This window comes from Salvelinus fontinalis, chromosome 10 (assembly GCF_029448725.1).
Source record: "Salvelinus fontinalis isolate EN_2023a chromosome 10, ASM2944872v1, whole genome shotgun sequence".
NCBI classification, from domain to species: domain Eukaryota; kingdom Metazoa; phylum Chordata; class Actinopteri; order Salmoniformes; family Salmonidae; genus Salvelinus; species Salvelinus fontinalis.
The window spans coordinates 16,515,621-16,532,676 of record NC_074674.1 but is presented as its reverse complement, the minus strand read 5'-3'; the positions used below and the strand labels follow the sequence as shown (position 1 = coordinate 16,532,676).

General features: G+C 45.7%; 1 protein-coding gene across 1 annotated transcript in view; it reads right to left on the bottom strand.

Annotated features, from left to right (window-relative positions):
- The window catches only part of LOC129863707 (rho guanine nucleotide exchange factor 28-like), a 91,371-nt gene that overhangs the window by 23,126 nt on the left and 51,189 nt on the right, over nucleotides 1–17,056 (bottom strand). The window contains exons 14-31 of the mRNA XM_055935896.1: nucleotides 10,743–10,785; nucleotides 9,668–9,769; nucleotides 8,315–8,438; nucleotides 7,302–7,440; nucleotides 6,635–6,690; nucleotides 6,409–6,445; nucleotides 5,969–6,098; nucleotides 5,748–5,863; nucleotides 5,497–5,637; nucleotides 4,861–5,111; nucleotides 4,387–4,512; nucleotides 3,675–3,792; nucleotides 3,107–3,361; nucleotides 2,876–2,952; nucleotides 2,391–2,569; nucleotides 2,201–2,292; nucleotides 1,752–1,937; nucleotides 1,329–1,579 (exon numbers count right to left, since the gene is read on the bottom strand). Coding sequence (XP_055791871.1) covers nucleotides 1,329–1,579; nucleotides 1,752–1,937; nucleotides 2,201–2,292; nucleotides 2,391–2,569; nucleotides 2,876–2,952; nucleotides 3,107–3,361; nucleotides 3,675–3,792; nucleotides 4,387–4,512; nucleotides 4,861–5,111; nucleotides 5,497–5,637; nucleotides 5,748–5,863; nucleotides 5,969–6,098; nucleotides 6,409–6,445; nucleotides 6,635–6,690; nucleotides 7,302–7,440; nucleotides 8,315–8,438; nucleotides 9,668–9,769; nucleotides 10,743–10,785 — 2,423 coding nt within the window. The remainder of the gene's footprint in view (nucleotides 1–1,328; nucleotides 1,580–1,751; nucleotides 1,938–2,200; nucleotides 2,293–2,390; nucleotides 2,570–2,875; nucleotides 2,953–3,106; nucleotides 3,362–3,674; nucleotides 3,793–4,386; nucleotides 4,513–4,860; nucleotides 5,112–5,496; nucleotides 5,638–5,747; nucleotides 5,864–5,968; nucleotides 6,099–6,408; nucleotides 6,446–6,634; nucleotides 6,691–7,301; nucleotides 7,441–8,314; nucleotides 8,439–9,667; nucleotides 9,770–10,742; nucleotides 10,786–17,056) is intronic.

The window sequence follows — 17,056 nt, the reverse complement described above, 5'->3', positions numbered from 1 at the left end:
TCTTCAAAGTGGTAGGCATGTTGTGTAAATCAAATGATACAAACCCACCAAAAATCTATTTTAATTCCAGGTTGTAAGGCAACAAAATAGGAAAAATGCCAAGTGGGGTGAGTACTTTCGCAAACCACTGTAGATGACTTAATCACTTCACAAATGATATTCCTTCCATGAAAAACTGTTAAGGAATACATGTCCTGGTTCTATTTCAGTGTGTTGTATATGAAAATAAACAGTTCACTTCTACAGTAGATGGCAAGGGAGTTTTAGTCTCCTACTACTACTGTATACTCGTATCAGTTGAAGCCAGCCAATACGGTCTTACTCCCGGACTAGACTAGAGTGTAGTGGTGAGAGTACAGTATCTTCTCCTCTTATTACATGGCACATTTTCGAAAGAGATTTATCTGAGAAGTCTATGTGGTCATGTAAGTATATAGCGCCACTTTGTGGTCTGGTAGTGTCTGTGCACAGAATCTGTACACCAGGGGTGTCAAACTCATTCCATGGAGGCCCTAGTGTCTGCTGGTTTTTTGTTTTTCCTTTCAGTTAAGACCTAGATAACCAGGTGAGGGGCGGTCCTTACTAATCCGTGACCTTAATTCATCAATCAAGTACAATGGAGGAGCGGAAACCCACAGACACTAAGCCCTCCGTGGAATGAGATTGACACGTGCTGTACATTGCATTGCTCTATACCAGGGGTATTCAAATCCTACCCTATGCGGTCTGGAGGACTACTGGGACTGCTTTAGACCTGCTGGGACACCAGGTGTGTGCAATTAATTAACAGGTAAAACAGAAAACCAGCAGGCTCCGGACCTCGTCGGGTAAAAGTTGAGTACCCCTGCTCTATACACTACATTACATTCTGTCAATATTACTCTCTTTTATCACAGTCATTCACCTCACAGCCGGGACAAGATGCTAACGGTAGCACAAATGTGGCCGAGGAAATTGGGATATTATTATCCATCTATTTTTAATGAGACGGTACATTTGAGAGCTAAATTGACTTTCCCTGTATTATTAAGATATTAATAATTTAGCACATTAAGGCTGAGATGAAATTCAAATAGATGGTGTTCAATTATTTAAACAATGTTCCACCACCATAAGAAGGTGGAGGAAGGTGAGAAGCCAAGGCCAATATGAACACAGACTGAGTACACCTCAGCAGCTAAAGACTACAATAAGCTTAATGGCTACAACTACAAATCCCATTTGTATTTGAGCCACTTGGTGTTATGGCTAACATGTTAGACTGACAGTTACAGGGACCCGAGTTCAATATCTATGGTAGAAAACAAAACCTTGTATAGAAGACCTACCTTAAGGTTGATATTATTAGTGTCCCCAGTGTGGGGTTGAGTCAGGGACTGCAGTACAAGGGCCTGGGAGGCTGACCACTCCCCGTCCCTGGTATCAGGGTCCCCATGTGAGGCTTCGCCGTCTGTGGGGGTGTCCATGGGGGTAGGAGGGTTGGCTGAGGACACAGGGTTGGGCAGGGGGTCCCTGTGAGGGCTGCAGAGGCTGGAGGGAGAACAGGTCCTGGAGGACAGAGTGGTCCTCAGGTTCTCAGCTGGAGAAGGAGAGAGGAGATGGGTGGTTAGAGAGGAAGAAAGAGAATTTACCGTAGACAAAAAGACCCACAGACAGACAAAGACATTGGACACTCTACAACAGGAAATGGACAACATGTACATGATGCTAACAACGGTCAGTGAGGCTAAAAGTGTGGTGTCTCGTCTGACCCTCTCGGAGCGCGGCAGTGAGCAGTACTGCAGCCCGGGGAACCTCCTCTGGCTGCGGCTGGACCAGTAAGCGTGGCTCAAGGTGTGGTTCCTGGGTGGCACCCCTCAAGGTAGACAGTTCAGCATAGATCTGTAGCTTCTCCTCCAGAGTGGAACATATCTGATGGTCCTGACTGGACAGGCTCTCTGATAGATCAACGCGACATAAAACCATTCATGTACAATCGACACGCAGAATCAAGCAGTCGGTGACACAAATAGCACTTTACGGTCAGTATTACACAATCAACACAGAAATGATACACAAAGTAATGTGCAGTTTCTTCATGCACCCACAATCCACAAACACACACTACGTGACCATACTATAGGAAATGTGGGCTAATCAAAGTGAAAGGATCATTGCAGACAAGCTATTTGTAAGCTATGAATGAACAGTAGCATATTACCCTGTAGTCTTTGTATCTTCTGGGCTCTGGCTTCAGATGCTCTTCTCTCCTCCTCTGATTCGCTAGTGTTCTCCTCCTCATCCTCTGGACAGCTGGATAGACAGACAGACAGACAGACAGACAGACAGACCGCGATAAGCATACACACACACGTATGCACACACACACACTAACCACACCCTTTACTGACCTCTCCACAGCCTCTCGGATGTGCCTCATCCAGGTGTTGCGTCGGTCTTTCGAGGAGGTGTGGACCTCGTACATCTCTGGACCCGCAGCCGACGCACTGATCAGAAACATCCCTCTCTCCTCATTGGCTACCTCTCTGACAATCAGCTTCTGCAGAGAGATCACTGGGGGCTTCTGGTCCTGAGGAGCACAGACAGTATGGGAGGATGAGAGAGCATTAGTCAATTGAATGAATACAGGGGGCCAACACTCACTGATGTCTCCGTTGACATGTCTTTTTGAGTCTCAGTCCCCCCATATATGATCAGATATACTTTATTCGTTTATCCAGGATGCTTTTTTCCCCAACCCCTCCGATATAATAACACGGAGAGCAGTAGCCCGAAGCTATCAGACAGAGTCCAAAGGAACTGAATTGAACGGTAGAGTTTATGCTGTCTTACTCCATAAACAGCAAAATGTCACGAGACCATTTCACAGACATACCACAGCAGCGAATATGAACTTCTGGTCTTTCTCCTGGAGGAAGATCAGTGTGTCTGTGAGAAGGAGAGCCAAGACATCTGCAGAGATAAGAGACAGCAAAACAATTGTGAACAATGTAATCCCTCATCAATATTATCATTAGTGTGAAACTGATTGATTGACTGATTCATGTATTGCTTGATCGGTTGCTTGATTGACTGATTGGTTGATTAATTGATCAGTGCCTCAGACCTTTGAGTCGTCCGGTGGCGGTCTTCCACAGTAACAGGCCCTGGTGTTTGAGGGTCCGGCCTGGCACCAGAACATCCTGCTTCCTAAAGGTGTGTCCATTCTTCAGCTTGGCAGCACTACGGTTGTCCATCCGGTTTAGGACATCCTGTAACCTCTGACCCTGCTCAAACTCACTGACCCTCAGGTCTACAGCTGCGATCACCTCCTTGATCAAAACCAGAGCTCTGGAGAGGTCCCTGTGCTCCTCACTGTCCTCTGAAAGAGGGAGAGGGGGGGATCGAGGGAGGAGGGAGAGAGAGAAAATATTCAGGCACATTGAAGTAGTAGGATCAAAACTATACATCCGGTTACCAGCCCCATATCAGTATGGAAGTTACATTTCAAATACAACACAGCAAACGTTTCATGTAATATCTTACTGTAACTGCTGTATATTTTCACTGATAGCTGAGCGGTACGATAAAACCACCTGTCCAACAAAAAACTAGCCTGTTCGTGTTATCACGATTTGATTTATCTGATCCTAACAGCAGTGGGCAGCAGAGCAGAGAAAGGCAGACAGACCGACCCTGGGTGTACTGTAGAATCCTCTCCAACAGAACAGGGTACTTAGTTATCCTCTGGGTCACCAACAAGATGCATTCTGGGATCTCTCTCCTCCGCACCAAATAGTTATTACTTTGTTGCTATAGAAACACACAATCGACATTGAATAATTAGTCACAAGTGGAATATTTAAGACAATTTAACTTGTTAGGACAGATCGTTTCTCCAGATATCTTCTCAAGATACACTACTACAAAAGTATGTGGACACTTGCTTGGAAAATATCTAATTCCAAAATCATCGGCATTAATATGGTCCCCCCTTTGCTGCTATAACAGACTCCACTCTTCTGGGAAGGCTTTCCACTAGATGTTGGAACATTGCTGCAGGGACTCGCTTCCATTCAGCCAAAAGAGCATTAGCGGCACTGATGTTAGGCGATTAGGCCTTGCTCGCAGACGGGGTCCCAATTCATCCCAAAGGTGTTTAGTGGGGTTGAGGTCAGGGCTCTGTGCCGGCCAGTCAAGTTCTTCCACACCGATCTCAACAAACCATTTCTGTATGGACGTTGCTTTGTGCTCAATTGTATGGCTGTGTGCTCAATTGTATACACTTGTCAGCAACGGTGTGACTGAAATAGCCAAATCCAGTCATTTGAAGGCGTGTCCACATACTTTTGGCCATGTAGTGTAACTCGAGGCTTATAGAGGTGCTATAAACAGACAAGCCCGTACCTTGATGAAGGTCTGAAATCGTTTGTTGTGTTGCTGTAGCTCTTTGAAGAAGGTGACTGCCTCAGTGTGATGGCTGCAAAAGTCTCCATACACCTGTTTCATCCTCTCTGCGTTCTCTTCGGAAAACTGCACCAGAAATGAGATGTTATACAGGCACTCATATTGAGCCAACGTACTCAATCAGTCACAGAACATTAATACCACAGTCATGTCTATTGAGGTTGAATTACAGGAGAGACTGAGTGGATGTTGGCAATGTTTCAGACACACACAAAAAAACATATCTGTATTTATCCATGTTTTTGTGGGAGAATCAGCACTTCCATGTAATTTTAGGGGTTGTAAGTTAATTCTGTCTCCACAGATTCCTGACCGTATGACAGAAAGTACAATACCGTTCTGTCCCGACCCCTCTCCAGAAAAGTTAAGGTTCTGTCTCCTTGTTGTTACAAGCACTTCATTTTAACAGTGCACCTGTTGCAGCAGAGCGTCTCCGATGCGGTCTATGACGTAGTTCCTGTTCCCGTATGGCTGGGCGGAGCTGTGGCGGCGTTCCCTCATGGAGTTGAAGAGGTCGTGGTGGAGGAGCAGGAGTTCGTCCAAACAGGGGAAGACACGCCCCACGGCGCCGGCGTCCAGCTGGACCTCCTCCCTCATCCCTCGCCGGAAGACCTCAGCCATGATGCACAGAGTCTGGAGGTGGTGCATCTCTGTCTGCATCAACTCTGAGAGGACGGGGACACACACAAAAACAGTGCGTGTTTGAGATCTACTACATTGCAGTTGGACTGCGCAGGATCGCAGATCTACAAACCATCCTGCATCCCAGAAAAACACGCATTACGTGTACATTTTTGCGATTCCGCGTCTCGTCTTGCTCAAACTGATCCCCTCCAAGTCCAACTATCCACATTTCAAAGATGACAAAGGTCCCGAGTAGACAAACATATCCCGTGGACATGCCATTATAACAAACCGTAACCATTCCTGTGCTACGGCCCATAACATTTCAGAAGTCATACCTCAGTCATAACTCAAAACTGTACTACAAAACAGCAGGGTTGGGTTACATATGGTGGTTCAACTGTTCTGAGTACATCGTTAGCTCACCATAGACGACGTCCTGTCTCTTGACCACCCGTTTGTCCTGCTTTTTACAAAACTTGTGTTCCACCGTCAGACTCCAAGACTCAGCCTCGTAGTCCAGAGCATCAGCAGCCAGGTCGCTGTGGAGGCCGGTGTCCACACAGTCTACAGGACGAGAGGGGGGACAAAAAGAACATGATGGTGACTTTTCCCTTTTAACCGTTAAGATGATCACTTTTCCAAGTGTCCCTTCTGGGTTCCCGTCTCTGCAGTACCTTCTCCGAGGGAGGAGTCAGTGGAGGAGGACGACTCCGTGGTCTGTAGGAGCTCCTCTGATCGGCCAGGACCCCATCTCCTGTCAGACTCCACTTCCGGACTCTCGCTAAGCCTGCTGGGAGAGTGACAATATGTCAATGACATAGGCATCATCGCAAAAAATCTTCATCACAAGCTTACTGTAATATACTGAGAGTGAGTGAACGGATGCTTAGCTGACCTGTCAGTGGCAGAGGGGACGCTCCTGGAGAGGGGGTTGGGGAGTGAGGCTGTTTCCCTCCTGTCCCTCTGGCTCATCATAGGTAGAGAGGCTGAGGTGGCGATCAGACATGAAGAGGGACTGTCTCGCACTGTGAAGTATGAAGGAGGGAAGGGAGGGGAGGAATGTTATTGTTTCAGCATTCCTTCCTGTGTGCTTCACATGATGACAACAAAGAGCTGTGACATTTAATTACATTTTTTGTTTTATCAGGGAGTCATACTGAGACCACGGTCTCTTTAACAGATGAGCCCTGAATTACAGAATATACACACATCCAAATGTAAATACAAAATGCAAGCAGAAAGAAAGAAAAACACAGTCATAAAAATAAAAAAAACATTAAATCGGTAATACGGTCCTTAGTCAGTGACCCTTGAACTCCGCAATGTAACACTCACTCTGCGGGAGGGATGCCGTTCGGTTCTTCACAAGTTTCTATAGTTTTAAAACAAAGATTAACAAAAGGAAGGATAGTAGGATACCAGACAACCAAACATTCCAACTAGATCACATTGTTCAACAGAGAGAGATGAGGAGTAGATGTGTCACTGGACTAGATTAGCCATGTCTATGTTTGTGTGTGTGGTTGTGGGTCGAGGCAGAAGTATCCAGGCTGAAACTCACCTTTAGACACGGGGGAGCAAAGTCATTACAACCCTTATGGACCATGAGTGTACAACCTTAGGGAGAGAGGGATAGGTTCATAAAGAGAAGAAATGAAAGACTGGAAATAGAATAGGATCGTATATTAATTCAGTTCTACAATTGTCCAGCAAAAAAATTGCGAATTAAAGTTCATTTATTTTAAACTTTATTTAACTAGGCAAGTCAGTTAAGAACAAATTCTTATTTTCAATGACGGCCTAGGAACAGTGGGTTAACTGCCTTGTTCAGGGGCAGAGCGACAGATTTTGACCTTGTCAGCTCGGGGATTCGATCCAGCAACCTTTCGGTTACTGGCCCAACGCTCTAACCTCTGGGCTACCTGCCTCCCCATCATTGTCAATTATATTATCATTGTCGAATGCAAAAAAAGCCTATGCAATATATTTTCCTTGAGACACAATATGTATTGATATACTGTATTATCCATAAATGTGATATTTTTCAATTCATCTACATTGTTCAGAGGTGTACAGATCACTGAGATATGCTTGTCTGTTTGTAACGTTGAGCGACAAATTGCTGTTTGTTTTGACTGATCGGTTGATGTACTACTGGTTAATTGTTGATGTAAAAAAGCTGTTATTAATACATTTTGATTGACAGATTGATTAACCGTGTTACTTACTGGAGCAGTGCAGAAGTTCCTTGCCAGTGGCAGGTTTGTCACAGACCAGACAGACAGTGGGTCCAGCACAGGACCCCGTGGAGAAGCGATGTCCATTCTGCTGCCTGTCCTTCTCTTTCTCCCTTTCCTTCTCCTTCCCCTTGGAAAACCAGGGCAGATGCACAGGGGTGAACATCAGAGGTATGGATAGGCTGGTTATTGCACACCCACATACTGTAACTACATCAAAACCCTTCAGATGCAATCCATCAAAGCATATCGTGTAATTGTAACTCTGTAACACCATAGGCTAGACTCGACTTAAAGCAATATCAGTCAGGTTACTTGTACTCTGAAGTAGCCTTGAAGTAGCCACGAATAGCAACACACGTGCACCGACTCCAATTGAAGCAGTTTGAGTGAGAAGGAGCCCCGCCTTATTTTAGCCCATTTTAAAGTCCACTGTGAAGGAGACGGAGCAGTGCATTAACACCTGGGGGGGGGGTTGTAAATGCGGATCCACCAACAAAGGGTTTATGATTAAAAGGAAGGAAGCTACACGAGGGTTTGAGTGACGTTTTGGGTTACAGTTATTTCCCAAAACATTTCCTGCTTCTTGTCATCACGTGAAGCACAGATCCTGATGTGAATACTATAGTATAAGGAGAAGGGTTGGGATGACGATAATAATTACTATTATCATAATACATGGTATTTATATAGTGCTTTTCAACGACCCAAAAGTCGCTTTTGTATCCGATAATTAAGTGATAATAGCAGCACAACTTCTTTTTTTGTGTGATAATAGTCAATTATATTGTTTTTACAGCCCTTTACGGGTATGTCATGCAGTCCTTATAGCTGTAGATCGTTAGATCTAGACTGAGGTGTAGATCACATGTGAGTCAGTCGGTGTGTACATTCTGTCTGTGATTATTTAGTCCAGTTGAGTACGTCTCTGAACATGGCATATGCTCTAAATGGCTAAATGAGTGCTGACCTAGTCTCACGATTAGTGTTAAAATAGGGTTTACCTTGTTCTTGTTGCGTGTGCTCGACATCCGGCTCTTGAGGAAGCTGAAGGTACGAATCATTTTGTATTTCTCTGACGCCACCTTGGAAGGGATGTTGTACTTGTCCCACTCCTCTTCTTCAATTCTGTTCAGACGCAATGGGGTCAGCAACATATGTGACTTTCCATGTTGTTGTTGCTTTTTATAAATGGTATCCATACCAGTCTTATTTGCCGATCTTTATTTCTGCCTGGTCATCTCAAATGAATTATTACTCAGTCGTTTCTGCGAGTAGTAATTGTCTGACTTAGTATATCATCTATAACCAGGTTTCCATCCAACCGTTTTACTACAGATGATATAAGTTATGATGAGCTTCACAGGGTGGTGAAAGTGTACGGTAATGAGCTTGATGTTGCTTTCAATAAATATCCAGGGTCTTATTCTGGTGACATGACGATCGATTCGTTTCTTCCGTTTGACAATTAAAAAAGGATCTCGCTCATTTGCCCACAACAGGAACCTCTTCATGTATGTGCGAGTTGTTGGCTTGAGCGCACGTGCAAAGCCCAGAGTGGGCACATATGCCACATAACGCAACATGTTTTGTGTCAAAAAGTTCAGTAGAGTTGAAATTTAGAATATTCAAATGAAAATCTGCCACCAATTGGATGGAAACCTAGCTAATGAGGCCACGTGGAAACAAAAACGTATTAACTCCGCATACAACTTATTTAAAGCACAAGCCTTATAGTAGACATGGTATTTGGTTAGTAGTTCAATCAGCCTGTGACGGTCATACCAGGCTGGATCAAGTATACAGTTGGAGCACATGCACCACACAAAGCCAACCATCCATGTTTATTACAGAATTAACACAAACAAAAAGACTGGTCAAAACTCCATCATTAAGGTGTCGTCTACTTAAAGTTGGTGGCAGCTCATTTGCCACAAGTTTTAGTGTTACAAAGGGATTCATTTTCACCCTGAGTCAGAGGTCAGTGGTAGAGCACTATGGGTTAAGGGTTACATAGTGGTAGTTACAGACACATGCAGCACACGTATGGTAATCAAACACGGTTCGTTAATTGGCATCAACAGCATACAAGTGCGATCTCGAAAGGTTATTTTTGATGCCATGCTAGGCAGAGAGCATTGTGGGCACAAACGTTAGACGTTAAATGTGACGATGCACACAGGGGAGTTCTAGGGTTAAAATGTTTGGCTTAAAAGGGGTTAGCGGCTGAAGCTAGGGACTAGATGGCTGGCTTCCAGATCAAGGGAGTTACTGTAGGGTTAAAAGCTATGGGCTATCTGCCCAGTGGAGAGGAAGGGCCAGGGCTGCCAGCCCAGAAGGGGGCGATGCCCACATACTCTTTGAGGAACTCTGAGAGGGTGAGGTGTTGGAGGGACTCTGCCAGCTCAACGCTGCCCTCGTCGTCTGCGGACTGGGCACGCTTACGGAACTTTAACTCCCTAGGGACACACACACACAGCTCTGATACATACAGTACATGAACACACACATACACATAGACTAAAATGCGCACACACACAAATAAACACACACACACACAGATCTGGTACACACTGACAGGTACAGGAAACATACTCTAGAGGGAGCTATAGTGCTGTGACCGTGTGCGTTCAGGACATTTTAACTCCTGAATGGAGGGAGGACAGAGGCAGTTGGCATGGTTCCCGGCAGCATCTCATCACGACGAAGGACATAGTGAAGCAGGAAACAAAGAGGCCTTTTTCTTTGTCCATCCCACTTTTGCTGGAGCTATTTACTCAAGGGATACTATACAGTAAATCCTACTACACTCACCGTGTCACAAATGTTACAGTGCGTTAGCCTAACTTCATCTGAGCACAGTACTTGTATTTGAAATTTGCATTGGACGACATTTACATTGATAAATAGACACTGAGCACAATGGGCTTACAGTTCAGTCTACACAAACAGTTTGGGTACTGATAAGAAGTGTCATATCTCTACGCTACGACCTGTGACACAGGGTTAAAACAGCCCTACAAGCTGTGGCACAACAACAAAGTTATACAACAACAGTGTTAAACAAAGAGCTGTTATTGTGGGGGTTTAAGTGCCTTGCTCAAGGGCACAACGGCATGTAGGATTTTGATCGCAGCAACCATCCGGTGACCAGCTCACTTCCCGCCAGACTTTACAACTCAGACCCGGCATTTGAATTGGCAACCTTTCGGGTTGCTGGCTAGCCTCTCTAAGTGCTAGGCTACCTGCCACCCCTTTTCTTGATACGAAGACAACCAGGAACTCCACGACAGAGACAGCCCTCGGTCGCCCAGCAACCAACCAAGTAGTCTTGGCTGAAGGCTGGAGAGCCTGGGAATTAGGGGAAAACTGTATGGAACTGTAAAAATGTCACACTCACTTTAGACAAACACTACGTCAGTGGATACATACCTTTTATCTTGAGGTTGCTTCGATAGGCTGAGCTCTCTCCGTTCTGTGGAGGACGAGACAGAACATGAACCCGCTGTGTGAAATGACAGAGCATGAGCAACATTATGGATGACCCCCCCCCCCCCCCCCCCCCCGCCCTACCCAATACCCAGCAATGTTGAGCTTACACTGTGATTTGGCGGGGTAGCCTAGCCAGCCAATGCACTTTCCTATGCCCTCACCCTACATAAACACTGACATACAAGCACATCTACGGAAACCAGTCAAAAGGTTGGACACACCTACTCATTCAAGGGTTTTTCTTTATTTTTCCTATTTTCTATATTGGTCAAATAGCCCTTACACAGCCTGGATGTGTGTTTTGGATTATTCTCCTGTTGAAAAAAACAAATGGTAGCCCCACTAAGCGCAAACCAGATGGGATGGCGTATCGTTGCAGAATGCTAAATAAATCACAGACAACTGTCACCAGTAAAGCACCCCCACACCTCCATGCTTCACGGTGGGAACCACACATGCGGAGATCATCCGTTCACCTACTCTGCCTAGACACGGTGGTTGGAACCAAACATCTCAAATTTGAACACATCAGACCAAAAGGACAGATTTCCACCGGTCTAATTGCTCATGGTTCTTGGCCCAAGCAAGTCTCTTCTTCTTATTGGTGTCCTTTAGTAGTGGTTTCTTTGCAGCAATTCAATTCAACCGTCTCCTCTGAACAGTTGATGTTGAGATGTCTGTTACTTGAACTTGAACTGTGCGAAGCATGTATTTGGGCAGCAATCTGACATGCAGTTAACTCTAGTTAACTTATCCTCTGCAGCAGAGTTAACTCTGGGTCTTCCTTTCCTGGGGCGGTCCTCATGAGAGCCATTCTCATCATAGCGCTTGATGGTTTTTGCAATTGCGCAGGAATGGAAAGTTCTGGAAAAAATGTCCAGATTGACTGGCCTTCATGTCTAAAAGTAATTATGGACTGTCGTTTTGCTTTGCTTATTTGAGCTGTTCTTGCCCTAATATGGACTTGGTCTTTTACCAAATAGAGCTATCTGCTGTATACCACCCCTACCTTGTCACAACACAACTGATTGGCTCAAACGCTTTAAGAAGGAAATAAATTCCACAAATGAACCTGTTCATTGAAATGCATTCCAGGTGACTACCTCATGAAGTTGGTTGACAGAATGCCAAGAGTGTGAAAAGCTGTCGTCATGGCAAAGGGTGGCTACTTTGAAGAACCTCAAATCTAAAATATATTTTGATTTGTTTAACACGTCTTTGGTTACTACATGATTCCATGTGTTATTTTATAGTTTTGATGTCTTCACTATTATTCTACAATGTAGAAATTAGTTTAGTTTTTTTAAACAACAACCTTGAATGAGTAGGTGTGTCCAACCTTGAATGAGTAGGTGTGGTACTGTGCATACATATGCACCTGCACGTCGGACGCACACACAGTAGCCACATGTCTGCCATGCCTAGTTTTAGCACAGAGCGAGTGGTGGAGGATAGAGGATCTAAGGTAAGCTGTACTTACTAGCAGGGTGGAGTAGAGACATAGATTTAGACAGAGAGAGGGCCTGAAGGCGACACCGCCCGCGGCTCACACTGTGGAACACGCCATCTACAGGGTAGAGTGGACATAGCACTCACTAGGCCACTCAAAGGAACAGAGGGAGGAAAAGATGTGACCAGAGCCATGTAGGGGGAGAATCTCAACTGAATTTCCTTAATTCCTTGCGACCTCTCTTCTCGACTCCTTCTCAAAATCCATTGGATGAGAAGGTCAAAAGGTCCCTCGTTAGCTACATGTTAGCTATAAACAGTATTGACTATCTACTGAAGTGGCTACAGTTAGTTAGTGACGACACAGAGAGCAGGATAATCCAACAACAGACAGTAGGCCTACTGCTTCCTGTACCAGACAAACTCCCATGACAAACCAAATAAGTGAAGAGAGAGAGAGACTAGCTCAGATAAGATCAATCCAGGGCCTGTGTCCACAAAGCGTAGTAGGAGTGCTGATCTAGGATGATCAGTTTTGCCTTTTAGATCCCAATAAATAAGATTATACGGACAGATCCTAGATCAGCACTCCTACTCTCAGACACTTTGTGGATAGCAAGGCTCAAGCCACGCCCACCTGAGAACACAGCTCTGTTCAGCTTTCAATTGGCTGTGTTTGGAGAAGTGGATAACCAATTGTCAACGAACTGTCACTTCACAGACTGTTTTCGAAATAGAAAGGGACAATATTCATACAGTTACATGTGCAAATCACATTTTCTCTTGGACTTTCCTAATCGGGGAAAAGTGTGAAACGATTTCTCAAAAGGACAGGGGTATCGTCGGGAATCATAGACATTGGACTAAAAGGTTTTGGCCCACGTGTTTATCAAAGTTGATTTATCGATGGGGATTAAACGCACTGACACGGCAACTACGTGAACAGAGAGAAGAGAAAATGGTCTACTTACAGTAAGTGTTTCCCTTCGTGGGATAGAAAATGTAGATGATAATGTAAACAAAGTCGCCACTCAGAAAAGAAAGCAGACAGACACATCCACATACCTAAATCAGGATTGTGTCGAGGCACAGATCTGGGGAAGGGTACCGAAACATTTCTGCAGCATTGAAGGTCCCCAAGAACACAGTGGCCTCCATCATTCTTAAATGGAAGAAGTTAGGAACCACCAAGACTCTTCCTAGCTGCCTGGCCAAATTGAGCAATCAAGGGGGAAGGGTCTTGGTCAAGGAGGTGACCAAGAATCCGATTGTCACTCTGACAGAGCTCTAGAGTTCCTCTTTGGAGATGGAAGAACCTTCCAGAAGGACAACCATCTCTGCAGCACTCCACCAATCAGGCCTTTATGGTAAAAGGCACATGACAGCCCGCTTGGAGTTTGCCAAAAGGCACCTAAAGACTCTCAGACCATGAGAAACAAGATTCTCTGGTCCGATAAAACCAAGATTGAACTCTTTGGCCTGAATGCCAAGCATCACATCTGGAGGACACCTGCCACAATCCCTATGGTGAAGCATGGTGGTGGCAACATCATGCTGTGGGGATTTTTTTCAGCGGCAGGGACTGTGAGACTAGTCAGGATTGAGGAAAATATGAAAGGAGCAAAGTACAGAGAGATCCTTGACTGGGGTGACGGTTCACAAGAAAACGACCCTAAGCACACAGCCAAGACAACGCTGGATTGGCTTCAGGACAAGTCTCTGAATGTCCTTGAGTGGCCCAGCCAGAGGCTGAACTTGAACCCGATCGAACATTTCTGGAGAGACCTGCAAATAGCTGTGCAGCAATGCTCCCCATCCAACCTGACAGAGCATGAGAGGATCTGCAGAGAAGAATGGGAGAAACTCCCCAAACACAGGTGTGCCAAGCTTGTAGCGTCATACTCAAGAAGACTCGATGAGGTAATCAATGCAAAAGGTTCTTCAACAAAGTACTGAGTACAGGGTCTGAATGCGTATGTAAATGTGATACTTCAGTTGTTTTAAAAAAAATAATTAGCTAATATTTCTAAAAACTGTTTTGCTTTGTCATTATGGGGTATTGCCATCCGGTTTGGAGCGAGCGGTCGCATTTGCATTCGCTCTGCAGGTAGTATAACTTTTCATTTCATTTTCATTACATTTCATTATAGTACAACGGTTTAATTTGTCTAACCTTAGCAATTTCTTCTTAGCTAGCTACTTAGCCGTCTGTGTATAAAAGATAATTGCGTAATTATCGTATTCCGTCGTCTATCGTAGTCCACACTGCTATCTGCCCAGCAGCTAGCAAACGTCCACCGTCTACCGAATAGTAGTATAAACTTTTCATTACATTTCATTATAGTACAACGGTCTGATTTTCATTTTCACTACAGTACAACGGTTTGATTTGTTTGATCTTAGCTAGCTACATAGCCGTCTTTGCATCAAACATAATTGTGTAGTTATTGAGGTTCGCCAGCCAGCTATTTTCGCCCTAACGTAACGCAACGTAGCCAACACTGCTAGCTAGCCAGCTTGCCACCGAATAGCAGCATTGTAGAAACGAGTGCATTACAACGGAACGACTTGATCAGTGTAGTGTTGGCTGACTACACAGTTGTCTTTGCTATCTTTGATTTGTATTTGTTCGATCTTAGCTAGCTACTTAGCTGGCTACATAGCCGTCTTTGTATCGGTGATAATTGTGTAGTTATCAAGGTTCGCTGAGGTTCGCTAGCCAGGTATTCTCGCCCTAACGTAACGTAACGTAGTCAACCCTGCTAGCTAGCCAGCTAGCCACCGATTAGCAGCACTGTAGAAACGATTACATTACAACGGAACGACTTGACTTGTGTAGTGTTAGCTAGCTACATAGTTTTCTTTGCTATCTTTTTATCTAAGATAATTGTGTAGCTTTGAGTAATTATCGGTTAGCTAGCCAGCTATTTTTCGCCTGCCGCGCTGCCGTCCTCCTACCTAGCCAACACTGCTAGCTAGCCAACTTCTACCGAATAGCAGCACTGTAGAAACTTACATTACAACGGAACGACTTGATTAGCGTAGTGTTAGCTAGTTGTCTTTGCTGTCCTTGTATCCATGATAATTGTGTAGTTTAGAGAAATTTAGTGAAATTGTCGAGGTTACCTAGCCAGCTTCACTTTCAACAACGTAGCCACTGCTAGCCAGGCTACTTCACCAGCCAGCAGTACTATATCATTTTAGTCAATAAGATCTTGTATTTTATTCTTATTTTTTTGCAACGTAAGCTTAACTTTCTGAACATTCGAGACGTGTAGCCCACTTGTCATTCTAATCTCCTTTGCATTAGCGTAGCCTCTTCTGTAGCCTGTCAACCATGTGTCTGTCTATCCCTGTTCTCTCCTCTCTGCACAGACCATACAAACGCTTCACACCGCGTGGCCGCGCCCACCCTAACCTGGTGGTCCCAGCCCGCACGACCCACGTGGAGTTCCAGGTCTCCGGTAGCCTCTGGAACTGCCGATCTGCGGCCAACAAGGCAGAGCTCATCTCAGCCTATGCGTCCCTCCAGTCCCTCGACTTCCTGGCACTGACGGAAACATGGCTCACCACAGATAACACTGCTACTCCTACTGCTCTCTCTTCGTCTGCCCACGTGTTCTCGCACACCCCGAGACCTTCTGGTCAGCGGGGTGGTGGCACCGGGATCCTCATCTCTCCCAAGTGGTCATTCTCTCTTTCTCCCCTTACCCATCTGTCTATCGCCTCCTTTGAATTCCATGCTGTCACAGTTACCAGCCCTTTCAAGCTTAACATCCTTATCATTTATCGCCCTCCAGGTTCCCTTGGAGAGTTCATCAATGAGCTTGATGCCTTGATAAGCTCCTTTCCTGAGGACGGCTCACCTCTCACAGTTCTGGGTGACTTTAACCTCCCCATGTCTACCTTTGACTCATTCCTCTCTGCCTCCTTCTTTCCACTCCTCTCCTCTTTTGACCTCACCCTCTCACCTTCCCCCCCTACTCACAAGGCAGGCAATACGCTTGACCTCATCTTTACTAGATGCTGTTCTTCCACTAACCTCATTGCAACTCCCCTCCAAGTCTCCGACCACTACCTTGTATCCTTCTCCCTCTCGCTCTCATCCAACACTTCCCACACTGCCCCTACTCGGATGGTATCGCGCCGTCCCAACCTCCGCTCTCTCTCCCCCGCTACTCTCTCCTCTTCCATCCTATCATCTCTTCCCTCTGCCCAAACCTTCTCCAACCTATCTCCTGATTCTGCCTCCTCAACCCTCCTCTCCTCCCTTTCTGCATCCTTTGACTCTCTATGTCCCCTATCCTCCAGGCCGGCTCGGTCCTCCCCTCCCGCTCCGTGGCTCGACGACTCATTGCGAGCTCACAGAACAGGGCTCCGGGCAGCCGAGCGGAAATGGAGGAAAACTCGCCTCCCTGCGGACCTGGCATCCTTTCACTCCCTCCTCTCTACATTTTCCTCTTCTGTCTCTGCTGCTAAAGCCACTTTCTACCACTCTAAATTCCAAGCATCTGCCTCTAACCCTAGGAAGCTCTTTGCCACCTTCTCCTCCCTCCTGAATCCTCCTCCCCCTCCCCCCCCTCCTCCCTCTCTGCAGACGACTTCGTCAACCATTTTGAAAAGAAGGTCGACGACATCCGATCCTCGTTCGCTAAGTCAAACGACACCGCTGGTTCTGCTCACACTGCCCAACCCTGTGCTTTGACCTCTTTCTCCCCTCTCTCTCCAGATGAAATCTCGCGTCTTGTGACGGCCGGCCGCCCAACAACCTGCCCGCTTGACCCTATCCCCTCCTCTCTTCTCCA